Here is a 22,995-nt window from a genome sequence, read left to right as displayed (position 1 = left end):
AATACAGTGAGACTCTGTCTAAAAAAAAAAAAAAAAAAGAATATACGAAGTCAATGCAACTTGTGTCCCATATTTTATTTTGCTAACTATAGATTTTTCCCCATTATAATGACTAAGGTAAGCCCTCACTCCAATATATCTGTAATTCAAAACTGTTAGCTTATTTTCTGACATTCATATAAATTCATTCAAAATCAAATAATTTTTATTGAATGCCAAAGATACAACAATGAAAAACAGAAGATGTGTTTCCCATCCTACATGAGCATGTAGTCTCATGGGGGAAGATATCATCAATAAAATAATCAGATCAACAAGTATAAAAATGCAAATCACATAAGAGCTATAAAGGTACATGCTGCTATGACAGCCTATAACATGGGAAAGTGTCCTAGTCAGGGAGGCTTCCTTAGTGCAGTGACAACAGCTTAGAATGAGTAGGAATTACTATGTGAAAAGTAGGCAGATTCTAGGCAGAGGGAAAAGCAAGTGCAAGGGAGGTATGAAGGCATGTGGTTAGAAAGATTGAAAGGAAGACCATCACGAATAGAGTAAAGGAAGACAAAAAATGTAATGCTACATGTGGAAGAAATGGTAGATGGGAGAAAGATTTTGCACGACTTTGCAGATCTATTTGGAGTTTGGTCTTCATAAGCAAAAGCAATTTCAACTAAAAGGTTTCAAGCTGATTGGGGGCATAATAAGATTTGCTTTTTAAAGAGATTGCCATAACTTCAGTGTGGAGAAATGATCAGGGGGATCTAAGAAACGATGCAAGCTGAGTAATCAGGAGGCTTGAGAAATTGAGAGTACTAAAATAAGACAAAATCATATTACTTTAAAAATACCATGATTGAGACCATTTAATAATTATTCCTGCACTCTTCCTAAATGACTAAGACTCAGAATTTTTATGTAAAAGACAAAACGGTCAAATGTTTACAATGAATCTTTTATTTTAATGTACTCATCGTTACTTTGAGAAAACGTATTAACCACTAGATGGCAGCAAAGCAAATAATTTCCATTTTAAAAGATCCTTGGAAAACAGCAAGTGGAAAAGGCATTGGTGAGTTTGGTGCCTGCTTTGAAAGTGAATTATTGCCATGTAAACAGAGTGGTGCTAGTATTATGTGACCTTCATGATGAAATAATGCCACAAATAGCTTGTGACACATAATAGAGGAATGAAGAGAAAGGGAATTTCGTTATTTTTATAGAGTTTCACTGACAGGTTTTAAGGAATTTTTTCATGCCAAAGATCTGTTTATTCTAATTAGACTTTCAAATTTGAATGGGTTTTTCAGGGGTAAAGTATCATAGACCTTCTTTTGGGGTCACTGAGCCTTTGGGAATGTTTTTTCTTTCTTCTCTCCTCTCCACTCTCCAAGAAAAATTACTCATAAATACACATTTTTAAAAAATTCATGAAGTTTCATAGAACTCTTGGAACCATAGGTACGTAGTTATAAACTCCCTGTATTACAGCAATTTGAAAAACATGCCACTGAAATAAAAGCACCTTAACACTTTTTAAAAAGCCTGTTACTGAGCAAAGCGATAAGAAATCTTGCTTGATGCTGCTCTCCAGGGACTCAAGAAGCTCAACAAAGGTTCAACATGTCATCCTATGAAAGTCACAATATAGAACTATTACATTTGGTGCATTAATAATATTAGTGTTAAATTGTATCTTATTAATAGCAATAATAGCTAACATGTATTTAGTGCTTATTATGTACCAGGCATTCTTCCTAAAAGCATTCTATGTACTATTTCAATTTTCTTAACAGTATCTCTGAGATAGAACTATTATGATCCCAATATATCAGATGAGAAAACTAAGGCATAGAAAGATTAGTCACCCGAATCATATAGCTAGTAAGTAGTCTCCAGTGTCCATGCTGTTAATCACTTCACTATGACTAATTTTTATTATTTTGCATTGTTCCTAATTACTCTGTGTACCAGAGTGATGTTCTCAGAAATTTAATACCATCTGAGGCAATAAGAGTAGTTATGACAATAACTGACTACTAGCCAGGCACGGTGGCTCATGCCTGTAATCACAGTACTTGGGGAGACTGAGGCTGGAGGATGGCTTGAGGCCAGGAGTTTGAAGTTGCAGTGAGCCATGACTGTGCCACTGCATTCTAGCCTGGCAAGCAGAGCGAGACCCTGTCTCAAAATAATAATAATAATAATAACAATAATTCAAGTACTAACCACACCCATTTTCACCTCATTCTCTTTCCAATACAGTATTTGTAGGCAGAACCAATAACATAAAGCTGATAACAGGAGGAAAGGGGGAGAGAAAAGCTAAACTGGCAACAGCAACTGGAGATTTTTTAAACCAATGGTGTAGATGTAGACAGCACTGTGATTGATGGTCACTTCTATCCCCCATACCAGGATTATATCTGAGTAATATATAACCTAGTAATAGGATGAGAACAGAGATCTCCTCAAAGTATGTTAGTATAATGATAGGGAAATTAAGAAGAAAGAGAAATGTTAAGAAATGGTAAGGGCACTTAAGAATCTGATCTAATTATGTTAGCATTCATTATACATTAATTTTCTTAGCGATGTCTTAGTTTTCAGGTATGATCAGAAAGGATCAGTAAGTGCTCTTGAGCTAAAAATTATCCTCAAGGTCTTGGCATTTCAGCTAAATCAAATTAACTTAGTGCAATCATTTTGAGACATTTCATAAAAAAATACTTACACAAAGCAAGAGCTTTGGATCTGCATGAATTAGTTTCACCATGGACAAAAGAAGATACTTATAGCTTCTTGTCTCCAGGTCTGTAGGTTTTTCTTTAAATTTAAGGCTTGTTACTTTTTCTTTAAATGTAAGAGTCTAAAAACAAAACAAAAACATGGTATCAGACATAAGACTCAGGATAATAGCTATCCAACCTTTTAAAAGAAATTATTTAAAAACTTTGAAAAAAGCTACTTTTTATACTACCAAATGTGTGGTATAAGTAGAAACACTCAATAGTAAACATAAAGTCAGTATCATTAAGCTTAACAAAACAATGAAAACTGTTTTTGCACCATTTATGTTATTTTTTAAATCAATCTAATAAAACAATGAAAATCTATTACAATACTAAAAGCTTAATATCAGGTTGTAAAACATCTATGTGAAAAACTATTTTCCAAAATTTAAAAACATAAGGGAAAAAATATTTGGTCTATAGTTCTCACAAATATAACTACTGGGTAATTCATTTAACAAACATTCCCCACACATATATACAAGTATTTCATAGACTCTACAACATTATCAATTGTAAGATGCATCATTATTTGATGTCCCAAAAGGAATGAAAAACTGCTGTCAATTGTAGGACAACATTTTAAATAAGATACACTCCCAATCTTAGAGAAGAGTAAAAATAAGTGCTTCTTAGAATTAACGAAATATGTTATGTAGGCAATTTACTCTATATTTACTAGTTTAATTGTAAAATTTGCTTTTCCCTTTGATGGCACTCCACCTCTTTCAAGTTACAGAATGCATGCATTTTCCCTAAAGAACATTCATGAAACAGAAAGAACTCTGAGAAAGGTAAACTTACAGAAAATATGTTTCAATTATAGAGACATATGATGAACTAAAATAATTATAGATGTTTTTCAACCAAAAATCCAACAATTATATTCTAGAGCTAGTATCACCTATTATAAAACATTTCCTTCCTTTTTTCTTGAAAAGAACACAAAACTATCTGCTTTTGACATGAATGCCTTTATGTAAACATATATGTAACATAGAAATAATAGACTATATACCAACTGTGGACCCATAATATAAATGTCCAAGTAAACAGGTTGTCTTTCAAAGTTAAGAAGCAGACATGTATATCTACAACACAAATGAACTATCCTCAATGTTCAAGTGAAATATGCATTTGTTATTACACCCAAGAACACCAAAGGGTTTTAGTCCTCAGGGGGGAAGACTAGCTATTTAATGCACACATTTATACTCAAGAATGTCACTACAGAAGAGAGATAGCAAAACTTATAAATAGTTTGCTTTTATAACTGCCCCCTGACCCCAAAGCAAATGTTTTACTAAATGATTTAATAAATTCTGGTTTTACTGTTTGCTCTCTTTCAACTGTATTTTTCCCTCACTTTAAGTTGAGGTGTTTCACCTTAGATCAAGCTGAAACTTTGATCAAACAAATTTATTTACTTTGATGTAACTAAGTGTAACTATCAAGCGGCTCTTCCCTGATGCAGTCATTGCACAGGCACACAAGATCAGAGAACAATTGGCAGGTATCAGAATTTTTCCTTAGTTAAGAATCATTTCCAAAAAAACTAAATAGAGTCATAGGCCACATAACATTTCAGTCAATGATAGACAATATGTAACACAACTAAAAAATTCCTATCACTTAGTGATACAGCCATCACTGATGTCCAAGCACAATGCATTACTTGTTTGTAGTGATGTTGGTGTAAACAAACCTTCACTTCTAGTCATATAAAAAAAAAGTATAGCACATACAATTATGTGTAGTATACTATACTTGATGAGAATAAGTAACTGTTACTAGTTTATGTATTTATTATAATATACTTTTTTTGAGACCAAGTCTCACTTTGTTGCCCAGGTTGGAGTTCAGTGGCGCAATCTCGGCTCACTGCAACCTCTGCCTCCCGGGTTCAGGCACTTCTCCTGCCTCAGCCTCCCGAGTAGCTGGGACTACAGGCGTGCACCACCATGCCCAGCTGATTTTTTTGTATTTTTAGTAGAGAAGGGGATTTGCCATGTTGGCCAGGCTGGTCTCGACTCCTGACCTCAGGTGATCCACTCGCCTTGGCCTCCCAAAGTGCTGGGACTACAGGCGTGTGCCACCAGGCCCAACCTACTATAGTATACTTTGTATTGTTATACTCCTACTTAAAGATAAAAAGTTAACTATGAAACACAGCCTCAGAAAGTCCTTCAGGAAGTATTCCAGAAGAAGGCATTGTTACCACAAGAGATGACAGCTCCACATGCTATTTCTAAAAACCTTCCAATGGGAGCAGATGTGGAGGTGTAAGATAGTAACACTGATGATCTTGACCCCATGTAGGCCTAGGCTAATGTGCATGTTTCTGTCTCAGATCTTAAAACAGTTTTCAAAATAAAAATTAAAACAGAACATTTTCAAATAGAAAAACTTACAGGATATAAAGAAAAATATTTTATATGCTAAATGTTATTACAAGAGTCAAAATTAAAAAAATTAAAAGTTTATGTTTTAAAAGCTATGGTAAAGTTAATTATCAAATAAAAATTTTTAGTAAATTTGATATAGCTTAAGTGTACAGTGATTATAAAGTCTACAGAATAGATCCTGAGTATGAGAAAAATGCAAAAGTATTAAAAGTAAAATAAATTTAAAAAAATTTTAAGTCTACAGTAGTGTACAGTAATGTCCTAGGCTTCACATTCACTCAGCACTCACTCAATGAGTCACCCACAGCAACTTCCAGTCCTGCAAACTCCATTTGTGTTAAGTGTCCTATACATTTTTTTCTTTTATGCTGTGTTATTACTGCACCTTTTCTGTTTGAATAAACAAATACTTACCGTTGTACTACAACTGCCTACGGTATTCAGTATAGTAACATGTTGTTTAGCCTAGGTTCGTAGCCTAGGAGCAATAGGCTAGACCATATATCCTAGGTATGTAGCAGGCTATATAACCATCCAGGTTCATATAAGTAGACTCTATGATGTTTGCACAATGACTGAATCACTAAGGATGCACTCATTTCTCAAGACATGTCCCTGTCATTAAGTGATGTATGACTATATTAGTTTAATTATGTCACCTCTTAATCCCAAGTATCAACATGTAAATTCTGTTCCAACATGGCTGCCTAATATGAAATGTATGACTTCAGAAATTCCAATAAATATAATTCATCTCAAATACCTTTTAATTTTAGTGGGTTACAGAATGTCAGGAACAACATGCTAAAGAAGCAATGTGTTTCTTAATTAGAAATGTAAGAAAAAAATTCATTCATTCATTAGTTGATCTTCTATACTGCAGGTATTATTAGGAATACAAGCTGGTACATGTGATCTGGCCAAAGATGAGAGGCAATCATGTCTGGGAAGAAATTCATGAACCAGAGTCTTCAGGTATCTATTAAAGGCCCAAACCACTTTTTAATTTAGACCATGTGACTGAATAACAGGCAAGTAAGAAAGATCTGGTAAGCCAGCATGCCATTTAAGATAAAAAATGTTGAGAAATAACAAATATTTGTGAAAATTCATACATCTCTTATGGGCAGTTTTGAATTTTATGAAAGCAGGACATGTTAGTTTTCAAATAGTAAAATTAGTGCTAAGACAAACATTTCAAATATTAAAAAATACTACAAAAGTACAAACGAAGAGAAGTTATGGTTCAACATTCATATAAAAATGGCCAGAGTTTAAATAACTAAAACGTCAATATAAAATAATAATACTATCTTAGATTGTATTAATAGAAACAGGGTATACAAACACAACAGTTTAATAGCTTTTATCAATTATTACATCATAGTATTACATCTGTATCACTAACATCAGATCTTAATATGACATTTTAATTTTAAAAATTTTTGTCAGGTTGGTCTTTCCAGAAGAGAAGTAAATCAGATATAGGAGGGTTTTTGGCTTTTGATTTTTTATTTTTGCTTTTTTGAGACAGTCTCACTCTGTTGCCCAGGCTGGAGTGCAGTGACACAATCTTGGCTCACTGCAAACTCCACCTCCCGGGTTCAAGCGATTCTCCTGCCTCAGCCTCCTGAGTAGCTATAATCATAGGCGCCTGCCCCCGACGCCTGGCTAATTTTTTTGTATTTTTAGTAGAGACAAGGTTTCACCATGTTGGCCAGGCTGGTCTGAAACTCCTGGTCTCAAGTGATCTGCCCGCCCCGGCCTCCCTAAGTGCTGGTATTATAGGCGTGAGCCACTGCACACGGCCTGGAGGAGGAGTTTGAAACCAGATCAAGTAAGAAATTCATTCCTTCATTCATTCTGCAAACATGTACTAAATGCCCAGTATGTATCAGATGTTGTTCAAAAGTTAGGGATTCAGTGTTGAATAAGCCAGACAAAGCTAATGCTTTCATCAACCTAACTTGCTAGTGAAGAAGAACAACTAAAGAACCTGATAAAGACGCTGAACTGAATGTCAAAAAACCTCAGAACTAACTCTGGTTGACGACTCATTAACCATGCATTTGTTATTAATATAACTTTTTAAGGTTCAGTTTCCCTAGCTATAAAAACAGACCCAACAAACACACATACACTTTCAAAGAGAGCTAAAAGAGGCCAGGCACAGTGGCTCATGCCTATAATCCCAGCACTTTGGGAGACAGAGAGGCAAGTGGATCACTTGAGGTCAGAGTTCAAGAGCAGCCTGCCCAAAATGGTGCTAAATGGTCTACTAAAAATACAAAATTAACCAGCATGATGGTGGGTGCCTGTAACCCCAGTGAGTCGGGAGGCTAAGGCAGGAGATCACTTGAACCTGGGAGGTAGAGGTTGGAGTGAGCCAAGATCACATCACTGCACTCCGGCCTGGGTGACAGAGTGGGACTCAGAGTGGGACTCTGTCTCAAGAAGAAAAAAAAAAAAAAAGAGAGAGCTAAAAGAATAAAATGCCAAAACTATATAAAGATAAAAAGAATTCTAGGAGTACAGAATAACCTTATTCAAATATCTGCAGGGACACCTTGTGGAAGAATCAGAAGTATTCCAGAGTTCCAAAAGAAAGAGGATCAATGATGGCTGGAAGTGAAAGAGACAGGATTCTATCTTGGTCGAAGAGAAAATTTTCAAATAATTAGCTCCTTCCAACAAGTAACTTGTCTCTCCAAAATACAAAGTGTTAGTAAAACCTTGAAGCAGGTATTATTTACTTTCACTGTTTTGCAATAGAACTCCTTGATTGCTACTTCTGAAGCAAGCTAATGGCTCAGGTTTATCAGAGTCTCAAATCATTTGAGGCAATACAAATGAGGGACAACCCACTGAACATACTCTGTAAAACAGTGGTTCTCAACTAGGGGTGATTTTGTCCCCCAGGGGGCATCTGGAAATGTTCGGAGACATGTCTGGTTTTCATAACGAGGAGGGCTGGGGGGTAAAGGAAATATTGGCAGCTAGTGAGTAGAGGCCAGAGATGCTGCTGAATATCCCACAATGCACAGTATAGCTCCCTATAATAGAGTTATCCAGTCCAAAATGTTAATAGTGCCAACAGTAAGAAACTCTGACGTTAGGTATTATCTGTAAACCATTTATTATATATATCTGCCTGTGTTGCCAGACTCCATGCCACCTGTAGTGAGTTTTTTTTGTGTTTTTTTTGAGACAGATTCTCACTCTTGTTGCCCACGCTGGAGTGCAATGGCGCCATCTCAGCTCACTGCAACCTCCGCCTCCCGGGTTTAAGTGATTCTTCTGTCTCAGCCTCCTGAGTAGCTGGGATTACAGGCATGCACCACCACGCCTGGTTAATTTTTGTATTTTTAGTAGAGATGGGGTTTTGCCATGTTGGCCAGGCTGGTCTCGAACTCCTGACCTCAGATGATCCGCCCACCTTGGCCTCCCAAAGTGCTGGGATTAACAGACGTCAGCCACTGTACCCGGTGTGAGTTCTTCATTAGGATTTTCAAGCAAAAGCTACAAGCCTTTTGCTTGGAGTCTCAGTGAGGGGAAGTACTGTGTATGTTTAGTTTGTCATGCTTCCCTGGCATTAGCACCTTTGCCTGGCAAATAGAAGGTCAATACTTCCATACTAGTTATCTGACTGTTAACTCACCAAGTTTATGAAGGGTGAGATTTTACTCTAACAGCCATTCAAAACCTAAAATTTTCTTATTCTAAAAATTGTTTCATATTAAATTTGCTATTTATTTTCTCTCCTGGATATATCAGCTCAAAAGCTGTCCTTTAGTCATTATGTACAAATATACATACATATAACATTTCAAAAACATAAACAGCTTAAGAATGATTTTGAAAATTAAATGTATGTTGATATTTTCAGAAAACAATTAGAAATAAAAACTAAATTCTTATTACAGGGGTCCTTGGGCCAAAAGAGGAAATCCTCTCTAGTTATGGTTTTTCAGTAAAATAATATGTAGCTCTGAGAATCAGCTTACAACTAGGGCTAAGAAGTAAAATAACTTCTTTTTTTTTTTTTTTTTTTTTTTTTTTTTTTGAGATGGAGTCTCGCTGTGTCTCCCAGGCTGGAGTGCAGTGGCATGATCTCGGCTCACTGCAAGCTCCGCCTCCCGGGTTCACGCCATTCTCCCGCCTCAGCCTCCCAAGTAGCTGAGACTACAGGCGCCCGCCACCACGCCCGGCTAGTTTTTTGTATTTTTAGTAGAGACGGGGTTTCACCATGTTAGCCAGGATAGTCTCGATCTCCTGACCTCGTGATCCACCCGCCTCCGCCTCCCAAAGTGCTGGGATTACAGGCTTGAGCCACCGCGCCCGGCCTTGAAGTAAAATAACTTCTAAGTGTAGAGGACATATTCAGACTACCAATCAAATTTTACCTCTGTTCAAAATAATCATTTAGTTTCATTTTTAGTCCTTATTCACAGAAAATCATGGGCAGCTGGTAAAGTGGATGTTGAAGTTAAATAGGAAGTGAATATTAACCTTCCACCAAGCCCTATTATTGGAGGCCATTAATTTTCTACCAGAAAAGGTAGTAAACTTAAAACAAAAAAGTCAAATAAACTTCTAATTTCCCAGAAGGTCTCTGGAATAAACAGGTCAATAAATAACTTTTAAACAACTTATTTCAAGTAGTTTTTAAAGATTTTTAAAAAGTGTCTTGTTAAATAACATTTAAGCAGCTATTATTTATGCTTACCTCCAATTAACTTATACCTGTATTGAAAATTTTTTCAACTTAAAAAAAAATGAAGTACTTGGCATTACAAAAAGTCAACTAAAAGGTAACCTTGCATTTTAAAGTTTACTTAAGGAAACATCACTGTCATGATCTTTTAGCTATATTTTTTAGGCTCAATAATCCCAAATTATATGACATAAAAAAACTTCTGTATTTGAACATCTAAGATAAACTATCCTCAGAAATAATTACTGACAACTGGATAAGAGTGAACCACAACTGTATAAAACCAAATTATTTCACTGACTAAGGGGACTTAGAAAAAGAGAAGCATGCCAGGGAGGAAGCTGTTTAAATTTCTCGTAACTGTGAAATGACTAATTTACTAGATAAAACCAACAGGTGAAGACATGCTATATTTTCAGTTGAAATGACAAAATGTGACTATAATGGTAACTATACACAGAAAAGTCAAAGAAACCAAGGACTTTTCTGAGGTAGTTACAATGGGTCATACTTACAGCCACAGAAGCCCACTGCCATGCAAAACAGTGACTGGTTGGCATCTGATCATGTGAGCGACAGCAGCCAATAAGAATAGAAAATAAGAAGCAGAAGACAAAGCACCACCAATCAATGTCAAGAGTTGCCATGTATAATACTCTTGCTATACATAAACACCAAAAACTGACTTCCACAATCTTATAATTATCTTTTTAAATTGATTCCATAGGAGTTTTTAAATTCCATATTAAGAGTAATAATCTGTGAGAATACCCAATTTTAAGTCTGCTTTTTATTAAGTTTAGAGTCAAATGTCAGTATCAAAGTACCTATTATTTGTAAAGGGTCAAAGCATATTTGTTGAAATATAAAATATTTTTATTTTAAATACAAAAACTCTAAATTGTATTCATTTCTTATATGTAATAGTCACTATTCAATGAGCTAAAATGTGCATTAGCAGCAACATTCACTCTAACCCAGGAGTCAGCTTCCCTTACTCATCCCCAAAAGGTGAGAAGCTATTCAAAATATTTTTGCTCAAAAGTTTTAAAGAGAAAAAAACTTTAAAAACAGAAAAAAAGGTGACATTCATTAAGACTTTCAGTGTTTTGTGAGAACATTTATCTAAGAAAAGTAAGTTCAACTCATGGAAACAGTGGAAAATAAACATTATCTAGTATTCAACAATATTCTACATACAACATACCACAACATTTAGAAGAAATGAAGGACCCCTTCAATTCTCTAAAATAATCAAAGCAGCAGGAATGGGATAAAGACACTAAAAAATGCAATAAAAAGGAGGTGAGATTCAAAATTCATGATTTATCTTACCTGTGCCATTCGTATTGCTGGGTGTGCTCCACAACCTTGCACTGCTTTATGAAGTGTTTCACCAAACATATTTCGAAGTTCAACCGAGTGACAATACACAGCATCAATCTTAGGCCACCAATCCAATGCCGACTAGAGAAAAACAAAAGACCATAAGGAAGAGAAAGTACAAAATTACATAAGTTGTATACTGTGTTTACCACTGTAGTTTTAAGTTTTATCTTTTTGTCAGGAAGTTTCTAAGACCATGCAAACACACACCATGATTTCCAAAGTCTTCAAACAACGTCTTTAATTCAAACACTAACTCATACACATTATATTATAAAACATAATAGTGAGCATGAGACAAATTGCCCACTTCATGAGCATGTGCATGTGAGACTATCTTTTCTCAATGATAAGCCAGTGAATTTGAAAACTAAAGTCTTCAGAGAGCTAATCTGTAGCCGATCTTCTTTTTTTTAAGTTTCAAGTTTTACAGTTTCTGGAACACATGCATAAATGGCATATATTTTCCCAGGTAAGAATGCTATTATCAAAGCTTTAAAAGTGATTAGTGGTTCAACACAATATTAAAAGTGTATGTGGGAAACCATTACTTATATGTTTACAGAAAACAATGATAATTACAACATGAAATTAGTAAATGAAATAAAACTATTAAGTAAATCTATAATCTTAAATTGATATGCAATGATGACATGATACATGGGAGACTAACAATTACCATAAACAAAGACAAACTGATCCTAGCGAAACATTTTTTAAAAAATTATTTCGTGTATTTTCTATTTCAGTTTAACCTGTTTTGCTTTGATGTCTAGTTTTTACGCCTATTTTATTTGAAAGTGTATCTTTAACTTTAAAATGAATGACTTGATATATTATTAAAAAATGACAATTATGAAAATCACTATTATCTTTAAAGTCTATCAGTTAATACAAAACTGACTGGATGAATTTTCACTATATATGTAGAGTATGCATGAAATGACCTAAAATGTAGGCTTCTAATTTATAATACTCCAGATGTTTATAAAAAAAATCTGGAAGAATAACACATTCAAATTGTAGATAAGAGAGATTTAATAGCCTCACATCTCTCACGTCTCATTCCCAGATTTTTTCTTATTCAAAACTAAGCTAATTCAAGTGTCAACATTTTAATTTCTTCACTTGGAATTCTCAGAATATTTTGAATAGCATCAAGTTACATTACTTTAACCCAAACTGTGGATTACAAATCCTGCTCGCCAGATAGTAAAATATAAAACCAACTTATGATACACATTTTGAATACTGAAATCCATTCAGGGAGGAATCCCAAAACTGGGAGGGAAGAAATGCTTTTTTGGGACAGTATGGTTGTTTACACTTTTCCCTCAACTCCTACTTCATTTAATCTAGTTCCTACACATGATCACTTTTTAGTCTGATAGTATAATGGATTTCTACAACTCTCTGCAATTTTGACTTGCCCAAAGCAACCAATGCAACTTGATTTCCTTATACTTACTAAATTATACCGCTTGTGTTAATCAGCCTAAAGTAACAAAAAGCTGAATAGCAATGTACATTGAGTGAAGGGTCTTCCTCAACCAACACATCTCATAAGATCTTGTCAGAAACTGATAAACTAAGAAAGACGTCCCATATAACATCCTATTCAAATTACTGTGTCATTTTAAAAATAGCTTTTAAACTGTATTGTGGTACCAGGTGCACCATATAAAATAACGTTAGGCTTAAGATTTAGTAATTTTCATAGTTTTCATTTTTCATAATATATTCATTTTAAAGTAAAAGACACATTTTCAAATAAAATAAGCATGAAAAACTAGACATCATGTGGTTGGCAAAAAAGTTTAGTATTTTGAGCAGTTACTAAATGTGTCCTTCCAGAACACCAGTCAATTAAAGTAGACTTACTCTTTTTTTCCTTGAAAATACCATGTTTATAGCCAAATGGCAACCCTGACATAATATGAACAAATTATGTGGCAATTCCTCAAGAGATTTAAATAATTTTCAAATGCCTTGGAAATAATTTCTTTCAACTACAACCTCTCAGTAGAAAGAAATATCTCATTTTCAGTATGTGAACTATCTATATGTAAATTATGATCAATTGTCATAAGGAAAAAAACAGAAATACGTAATATACCAGCTATAGCATGTACCAGTGATGGCTAAGATAATTGGTTCATAAGTGTGTATAATACTTTTTAAATTTCCCAATTACATATCTAATTTAACCTAAAGGAAGTCTATGAAGATTATATAACAGATCTTACAACTATAATTCATCTCTTATGGCACATCATAATAAAAAAGAGGACAGTACAACTACTACTATTTTAGCAACTGCTAGGAACCTGCATTACAATAAGAATCAAATAGTGGATATATTTTAAGATTTTCTAAGAAGAAATGCTGGAATATTTTAGATCGAAACTCAGTACTTATGAACTGAGTATGAGTACATTTTACAAAAGTAGAACTCCAAACATCTTACTACTTCTACACAAACCCTCAATACACATCAGTAAAACTTTTATCTGAGAACATGATACTTTAAAAAAAAAAATGTGTGGACTGGCTAAAGAACCATGGGAGAAGAGAACTTATGGGGTACATTGAACCAAGAATCATTAGAAAAAAAATTTACACTATGAATGAAGATCAGAAGTCCAAATATCTAAGAATAATTTCATGTGATTTTTCAAGACAAAAATATTTCCATAATAAATGTCTTCAATGAAACTCTAAAATAGTCAATCTCATAAATTTGTATATTCACTTTATAAATAGTCCTTTTCAACCAAAAAAGTACTTCAGATTCAACAGCGATTAGCCTCAAACCAAGGGGGAAAATATCCTAAGGAGAAACAATTTCTCAAACAATCTATAATAAAAAAGTATCACTACCCAAGGCATGATTTAAAAAGATACTCTGAACTAATATTTATGTTCCTTTTCAAGTTATTTCATTGAAAAGCTACTGATACTTAATATTTAAAAATCAATGTAGTTTTTTTCTTTATAAAAACAGATTTTCATATAACTTGATCTCTGATACAGACACACTCCACCCTCCACACATGCAGTGCTCATTAGAGTAGAAGAGGATGCACAGCCACTTTCACCAAGTACACTGAGACATGCATGAAGCACCACTCCAGGCATGCTTGGAACCCAGAAAGGAGCAGCTCAGCCACTTACAGCAGTGCCAAGTCCATGCTTGAAAGTGCTCTATATAGTCAATTGTAGACAAAAATATTTCACAATTAAAGTAACTAGCCACAAAATATCAAAAAAGTATATATTTGGGTTTATTATAAACAAATTTTAAGCACTTATGTAAAGCTATCCACTCTTTGAATATTTTTAGTGTTCTGAGCCACAGCAGAAAAAAGCAATAATGTCTTATTTCTGAGTTAAACATAAACTTCAGGGTGGAAATCATCTTTTTTTCCAATGGCCTTGAAAGTAAACCTTTAAGGTACAATGCCCTGGCTCATTATGCTGACAAAAGTACAGTAATTTTTTAAAAGTTTTTAATACAAACATACCTTATTTACAATCTTCATTAAACTTTCCCTTTTGGAACAAAGCATATTCAATGTTACTTCTACCTACAATTTAACTCAGTGATACTCAACTAAGGGAGGAAGTATCATTCCTTCAGGCATATTTATTTGTTCATAGTGACTAGGAATGGGGGAGATGCAGCACAACTGGCATTTAATGAAGTGAGGCCAGAGATGTTAAAGGTCCTGCAAGGCCCAAGGCATCCTGCACAACAAAGGACTATCCTCCCAAAATGCTCACTAAACACATGCTGAGAAAAATTAAATGCGTCACCAAATAGCTTTATCAATAGTGAATTTTCCACTGCAGGAATGGATAGAATATGGGCAGCATTTATTTTAAATAAATACAACATTCAGGGCAAATCAGGGTAAAGAGTTATTTTCAACTCACCAGAGGCACAGTCTTAAAATGGAATTTGATTATAAACAGGACAAATATACTAAGTTATCAATGATTAAAGCCTCCTTTAAGGAAGGCAAATGTTGACCATTTTACCCATAAATGTGAGTATCTATCATTTGATAAAAGTGGAACAATGGAAAATAACACCTGAGAACTTTCAAAATAGGGTTGTTCATAATTACAAGAACAGAATTTTTAAAATCCACAGTCCAAATCTGATAAAGTTTTGCTGTCTATTTAATGTCTCCATATCAGAGTTGAAGCTTTCACAAGTACCTTTTAATGATTTCACTTACTTTGTCTGATATGCTTTTGTATCTTGTGAATACCTACTTTAAAGTATGTTAATATTTCATTTTGTTTAAGAAAAATGAAATTTTACACTATGAATGAATTTAGGATCAAAAGATTTAAAAGTACCATCAAATACAGTCCCATCATTTTGTCAATGTGCTATACTAGACTACAACATAAATACTATTACTTTTAATTTAAATGGTAAGGTGGCAAGTCAATGTATCAAATGCTGTGAAAGGGCTAAGAGTATTCAAATAATATGTTTGAAAAGCTTTGGGATGAAAATTTTAAATTGTATTTTCAGTGGCATTTTTTTCAAGGACTTCTGATCTGAATAAAACATTTTAGATTTAATCTTTCCAAAGCATCTTATTAACTCCATCTTCCTTAATATGGTCCCTTCAGTCAAACTTAATATGAAACTTGATATGAAAAATTAAGTCAAACTTAATATGAAAAATACAAATATTTATTAATTATCAAATATAATCACTGTGGAGAAATTTTCCTATTTCATACATCTAAATTCAGAACCTTTTTGAAAACCAAGAGTGCATTTCTTAAAAAGAAATATGCAAAGAAAAGAACGAAAAAAATTTTTTTAGTAATTTAGCAATACCTTTTTGGACTTACATTGGTGATGATTCGATGGAGTGAATTTACCAGCACATAGTGAAATGTAGAAGGTGAATTCTGAGCCAGGCAGATCTATAGAAAAAGAAAAACAAAGCAGATTATTTCTATGAGAAAAATACTCAGTAATACAAATGAAGTCAAAAAAAACAGCAAATAGAACTTTTTTTTTTTTTTTAAAAACACTAAGTTTTTAAGGTCTTGAAATGAACATCAATACATAATAGTGAGAAATACCGATAAAAGTAAACCTATTAATCTCTCTAGTCTTTTTGTTTATAAAGGATAACAGCATCAGTAAACATAGTTAGATAAAAACCAATGCTCTCACCTTAAAGTGTTGGTTGTTGTGAGGACTTATACGAAAGCAAGAAACAAGGCAGTCAATCATTAGATCCACATCTGCAGGCTGACTGCCTCTTGAGAATGGCTTACTTGGATTAAAAAGCAGGTTCTATAAAAACCCCAACAGAAAACAAAAGCCTTTAAATGCCCATGCAGTATTTCTTTACTAACATGTAATAACATCAACACATTATCCACACAGATGGCAGTAAAATTCAGTTGCCAGAAGAAGCACAAAGCACCAATACTGTAGTTCATTAGTCTGATATAACTGTTCCTATACTATATATAGGTTCCTTTCAGGTCCTAATAGACACATTATTTTAAACCTAAGTCTGTATATTTATGCTCATTTAAGAAAATGGTGTTTTCTTATTCTCAATCCATTTAGGCTGATGAACACAGAAAAAACAAAAGAAAGTCCTATGAACTTAACAAAGAATCAGAACTTTAATGTTAGCAATTATCTTTGAAAAAATACTTATGCTAGAAAATTCATTTCATTTTCTTAAAGTTTGTAGTAGAGAAAGAATAAGCATGTTACCTTAAGATCAACCACCATGGACTGAACAAGTAGGAAAATGACAGAGTTATCTTCCCAGTTGATGTAAGTACTTGCTTTACACAGTTTGACACAGGCAATTGCAGCACTTTCTGTCAGCTGCCTACTTCCTCCATGGCCAGCAAGAGCTTTTCGTAGACTGTCCAGAAATAACTTCTACAGAATTCAAATATAGCGATAATATATGAAGTTTCTTCTATTCCAGATTTACCTAATATTATAGCAAATTAACAGCCTCTAAAACTCATACTATAAAGAAGGCATAATTTATATTTGTAGTTTTCAATTTCATAATTTAAGTAGTGGTCATCATTTAAATGTTTCTCAAATTTAAAAAAAAAACCATGCTTTTTCTATTTTCTTTATTGAATTATTAAATGAATACAAAAAAACAGTCCTTCCCAAACAAGCTGCTTTCTGAACTTTTTTTTTTTCCCCCAAGATGGTGTCTTCCTCTGTTACCCAGGCTGGAATGCAAAGGCACAATCTCGGCTCATTGCAACCTCTGCCTCCCGGGGTCAAAGCGATTCTCCTGCCTCAGCCTCCAGAGTAGCTGGGTTTACAGGCGCCTGCCACCATGCCTGGCTAATTTTTGTATTTTCAGTAGAGACAGGATTTCACCATGTTGGCCAGGCTGGTCTTGAACCCCTGGGCTCAAGTGATCCTTCTGCCTCGGCCTCCCAAAGTGCTGGGATTACAGGCGTGAGCCACCACGCCTAGCCTTCAACTTTGAATTCAGCTGATCATATCTTCTTTTTGATATTTAAAGTCTAAATATTATACTATCTTGGCTCTGGCCTATGATAAATTGTTCCACCCTTTTGTAACACACCAGGTTATATTCAACCTTCAGCCTTCTAAATAGGAATATATTCAAGGCTGTTCTGTTGCTCTAAATTTGTTTCTCAAAAAAAATTACCTACTCTTGTGATGTTAATCCCTCTTTACAGTTCATTAACAAATTTCTTCACTTGGCTTTTCTCCTAAATGAGTATCTCACATCTCCACCTACATGTATGCTCAAATGTAACAAGTCAAGAACTAAACTCACCCAACACCAGCATAATATATTCTTCTCAAGTGTACATGGAACATTCTCCAAAACAGACCATATGTTAGGCTACAAAATAAGTCTTAATACATTTAAAGAAATTGAAATCATACAAAGTATGTTGTCTGATCATAATAGAAATGAAAAACCAACAGCAGATAAAAAACTAAAAAATTCACAAATACGTGAAAATTTGTGAATGTTAACAGATCAAAGGAAAAAATCACAAAGGAAATTAGAAAACAACTTGAGACAAATGAAAATGAAAACATAACATACTAAAACTTATAAGATGTAGTGAATGCATGGCTAAAAGAAAAATGTAAAGCTGTAAACATTAAAAAATAAGAAAGTTCTCATTCAATAACCTAACTATACACCTCAAGAAACTAGAAAAAGAGTAAACTACACCAAAGCTAGCAGAAGAAAGAAAATAATAAAGATTAGAGAGAAAACAGAGAACAGAAAAACAATGGAGAAAAATTACAAAACCAGAAGTTGATCCTTTGAAAAAGTCAACAAAACTCTAGCTAGATCGTTTAACAAAAAAAGAAACAAATAAAAGAGAGACAGAGAGAAAGAACACCAAATTACTAAACTTAGATATGAAAGTGGTGACACGGTCAGATGCAGTGGCTCATGCCTGTAATCCCAGCACCTTGGGAAGCCAGGGCAGGCGAATCACTTGAGGTCAGGAGTTCAAGACCAGCCTGACCAACACGGTAAAACCCCCATCTCTGCTAAGAAGACAAAAATTACACAGGTATGGTGGTGCATGCCTGTAGTCCCAACTATTAGGGAAGCTGAGGCAGGAGAATCGCTTGAACCCAGGAGGCAGAGGTTGCAGTGAGCCAAGATCGTGTCACTGCACTCCAGCCTGGGAGAAACAGCAAGACTCCATCCCCGCACCCCCGTCCCCCCCCCCCAAAAAAAGGAAAAAAGTGGTGACACTACTGATTTTACAAAAATAAAAAGAATTATGAGACGATACTATGTAAAACTATATGCCAACAATTTGGATAACCTGGATAAAATAGACAAATTTCTACAAACACACAATCTACCAAAACTAACTCATGAGGAAATGGAAAATCTAAATAGAACTATAACTAGTAAAGGGATTAAATCAGTAATCACAAAGCTCCCAAAGAAAAGGCCAGGACCAGATAGCTTTCACTGGTTGATTCTACCCAAAATTTAAAGAATGCTTCTCAAACACTTCCAAAAAACTAAAGCGAAGGGAACACTTCTCCTCATTAGTTATATGGTCCAACATTACCCTGATACCAAAGCCAGACAAAAATACTACAAGAAAACTACAGGCTAATATACCTTAGGAATACTGATGCAAAACTCAACAAAATCAGCAGCCTATTAAAAGAATGACAAACCACGACCAAGTGAAACTTACTCCAGGAGCACAAGATGATTCAACAACAAAAAAATCAATGTAATACACCACATCAATAGAATGAAGAAGAAACTCCACATGATCGTCTGAATCAATACAGAGAAACCACTTGACAAAGTTCACACCTTTTATGATAAAAAACACTCAAGCTGGGAATAGGAGGAAATTTCCTCAACATCATAAAACCCATATAGTAAAAACCAATAGCTAACAACATACTCAATAGTAAAAGATTGCAAGTTTTTCCCCTAAGATCAGGAACAGGATGGTGATGCCCACTTTTTCTTCTTCTATTCGGCATAATACTAGAAATTCTAGACAGAGCAAGTGGGCAAGAAAAAGATGGAAAAGTCATTCAAATTGGACAGAAAGAAGCACAATTATGTCTATTCACAGATGATATATCTGTAGAAATCCCTAAAGATGACACATACACACCAAAAACAATCTGTTAGAGCTAATAAATTCAAAGTCACAATACAAATTCAGCACACAAAAATCAGCTAGATTTCTATACATTAGCAATGAAAAATACAAAAACGAAATTAAGAAAACAATTCCACTTATGATAGCATCAAAAATAAAATATACAGGAATTAAGAAGGTGAAAAACTTACACAATAAAAAACTACAAAACACTGCTGAAAGAAATTAAACATAAATAAATGGAAAGATATCCCACGTTCCTAGATTGTTAAGGTAACAATATTACCCAAAGCAATATACAGATTCAATGCAATCCCTATCAAAATCCCAATGGTATTTTTTGCAAAAAAAAAAAAAAAAAGAAAAAGAAAAGAAAAACCCGTCCTAAAATTCATATGGAATCTCAAAGAACTGCATAATAGTCAAAATTGTCTTGAAAAAGAATAAAGTTGGATAACTCACACTTTCTGATTTGAAAACTTACTACAAAGCTACAGCAATCAAAACAATGTGGTACCAGCATAAGCACAGTCATACAGACCAATGGAATAGAGAGCCTAGAAAGAAACCCTCACACATATGACCAATTTTTGACAAGGGTACTGAGACCGTTCAATGGAGAAAGGAGAGTCTTTTCAACAAATGATGCTAGGAAAACTGATTATCCACATGCAAAAGAATGAAGATGGACCCTTCTCTTACATCATATACAAAAATTAACTCAAAACAGATCAAAGACCAAAACTTAACAGTAAAGCTATAAAACTCCTAGAAGAAAATATAGGAAAAAAAATATTTCCAACATTGCATTTGGCAAAGATTTCTTGTATATGATACCAAAAAAGCACAGGAAACAAAAGAAAAAAACCAGATAAACTGGACTTCATCAAAATAAAAACTTTTGTATAACAAAGGACACTATCAAGATGAAACAACAATCCAGAGTGGGAGAAAATATTTGCAAATAACATATCTCATAAGGGATGAATAACCAGAATATATTAAAAATTCCTATAACTAAAAAAAAAAAAAAATTTAGAGCCTTACAAATACTTTAGTTGTTTTAAAAAACTGAAAATAGATGAACTAAGCCATTGCCTCAAGAAATAACAATATAAATAAAATGAAAGCTAAAATTAATGAAACAGAAAAATTTAAATGCTAGGAAACAAAATCAAAGTCTAGGTTTTAAAGACCAATAAAATAGTAAACATGAACGAGGAAAAAGAGAAATGAGTAAACAGTTACAAACATGGATACTAAAGATAATTACATGAGAATATGGAAATATAACCTTTATGTAATTGTACAAGTAAAATATATAAGTATTATATACAATTCTGCACTGATAAAATTGAAAAATATATTTTCTAGCAAAGAACAAACCATCAAAAGTGACTTTAAAAACAACAGAAATTCTTCAAAAAATTAAAAATAAAATAACGATATGATCCAGCAATTCCACTTCTGGATATATATTCAGAAGAATTAAAAGCAGGGTCTTGAAGTTATTTGTACACCCATGTTCACAGTAGCATTATTTGTAATAGCCAAAAGGTGGAAACAACCGAAAAATCCACTGGCATATAAATTTAGATAAATAAAATGTTGGTATACACATACAACGGAATATATCATTCAGCCTTAAAGAAGAAGGAAATCCTGACATGCTCCAACATGGATGAATACTATTTCAGCCATTAAAAAAAGAATGAAATCCTGTCTTTCATGGCAACACGAATGGAACTGGAGGACATTATGCTAAGTAAAATAAGCCCATGTCCAAAAGACAAATACCGTATGAGTCCACTTATATGAGGTAGTCAATGATTCAGAGAGACAGAAAGTAAAAGGATGGTTGCCAGGAGTTGAGGGTAGGGAAGAAAGGAGAGCTGTTTAATAGACACAGAATTTGTTTTGCAAGATGAAAAGGTTTTGGAGATTGGTTGCACAACAATGTGAAAGATAGTGCTACTAAACTGTATACTTAAAAATGGCTAAGATGGTAAACTTTATTTTGTGTGTATTTTACTGCATACAAAGTTTTAAAAAGCGACAGAAAACCTACATAGATCCATTTATGGGAGTTCAAATAAAAGGTGATTAATGAGTTATTTTAAATAGGCAATAGATAGGCTAGTTCTAGAAATAGCATTAAGAAACCAGTAGCAGTACTTAAGAAGAAAAGTATAAACTGAAGGTCAAGACTGAACAGGAAGCTTACTTTTCCACTGAATTTCCTTCCTGATGTATAGTGAAAATTTCCATTATGTCAATTTTTTTTCTTTAAAACTAATGATAAGCAAAAGTCAAAGGAAATCTTAACAGCTTCTAACCTTGATGATTTTATAATGATTTCTATCTAATTGGATAATTTCTATTATTTAAATTATTCCAGGCCATAGAAAAGACTGATAGTTCCCGAACTCACATTACTAATTTGGCACAAATAACTGTTAGAATAATTAGTTACTTTCAAAAGTGATAATGCATATTATGTTAAATATACACATTTTCTAAGCATCAGAAAGCCGAAGCACTGGAAGGAAATGTTTTATTAAGTAGCTACCCAATACATTTGCCAATAGCCAACCAAGTTTACCTCACACACACACACACACAAATGAACATACTAAAAGTATGGATTTCCAAATATATTTCAGCTCCAAATTTAAAGTGAATGTTTATATAACATAGAAACTATCTGACTGGATACAATTCAGCTCTAAAACTAGAGTTCAGGGCCCTTTATCTTTTGTTATTAATTTTAAGTTTTTTGATGTATTAATGTTTATGAAGAACATAGTAATGTTTCCATAGATATACAGAGATCAAATCAAGGTAATTAGCATATCCATCATCTCTTATCATTTCTTTGTGCTGGGAACATTCAACATCCTCCTCCTAGTTCTTTGAAACTGTGTAACATATTGTTAATTACAGTCATCTTACAGTGGTATACAACACTAGAACTTACTCTTCCTATCTCGTTGTAACTTTGAATCCTTTAACAAATCGCTCCCTACCC

General features: G+C 33.8%; 1 protein-coding gene across 5 annotated transcripts in view; it reads right to left on the bottom strand.

Moving 5' to 3' along the window:
• Positions 1 to 22,995, bottom strand: part of NF1 (neurofibromin 1) — a 299,361-nt gene that overhangs the window by 166,745 nt on the left and 109,621 nt on the right. For all 5 annotated transcript variants that reach the window (XM_015119005.3, XM_015119007.3, XM_077970741.1 and 2 more), the window contains exons 9-13: positions 17,062 to 17,235; positions 16,504 to 16,626; positions 16,173 to 16,247; positions 11,244 to 11,375; positions 2,732 to 2,866 (exon numbers count right to left, since the gene is read on the bottom strand). In XM_015119005.3, the coding sequence (XP_014974491.1) occupies positions 2,732 to 2,866; positions 11,244 to 11,375; positions 16,173 to 16,247; positions 16,504 to 16,626; positions 17,062 to 17,235 (639 nt within the window). The remainder of the gene's footprint in view (positions 1 to 2,731; positions 2,867 to 11,243; positions 11,376 to 16,172; positions 16,248 to 16,503; positions 16,627 to 17,061; positions 17,236 to 22,995) is intronic.

The sequence above is a fragment of the Macaca mulatta genome, chromosome 16 (assembly GCF_049350105.2).
Source record: "Macaca mulatta isolate MMU2019108-1 chromosome 16, T2T-MMU8v2.0, whole genome shotgun sequence".
NCBI lineage: Eukaryota > Metazoa > Chordata > Mammalia > Primates > Cercopithecidae > Macaca > Macaca mulatta.
The sequence above is the reverse complement of the archived record's forward strand: the minus strand, read 5'-3'. Positions and strand labels throughout refer to the sequence as shown.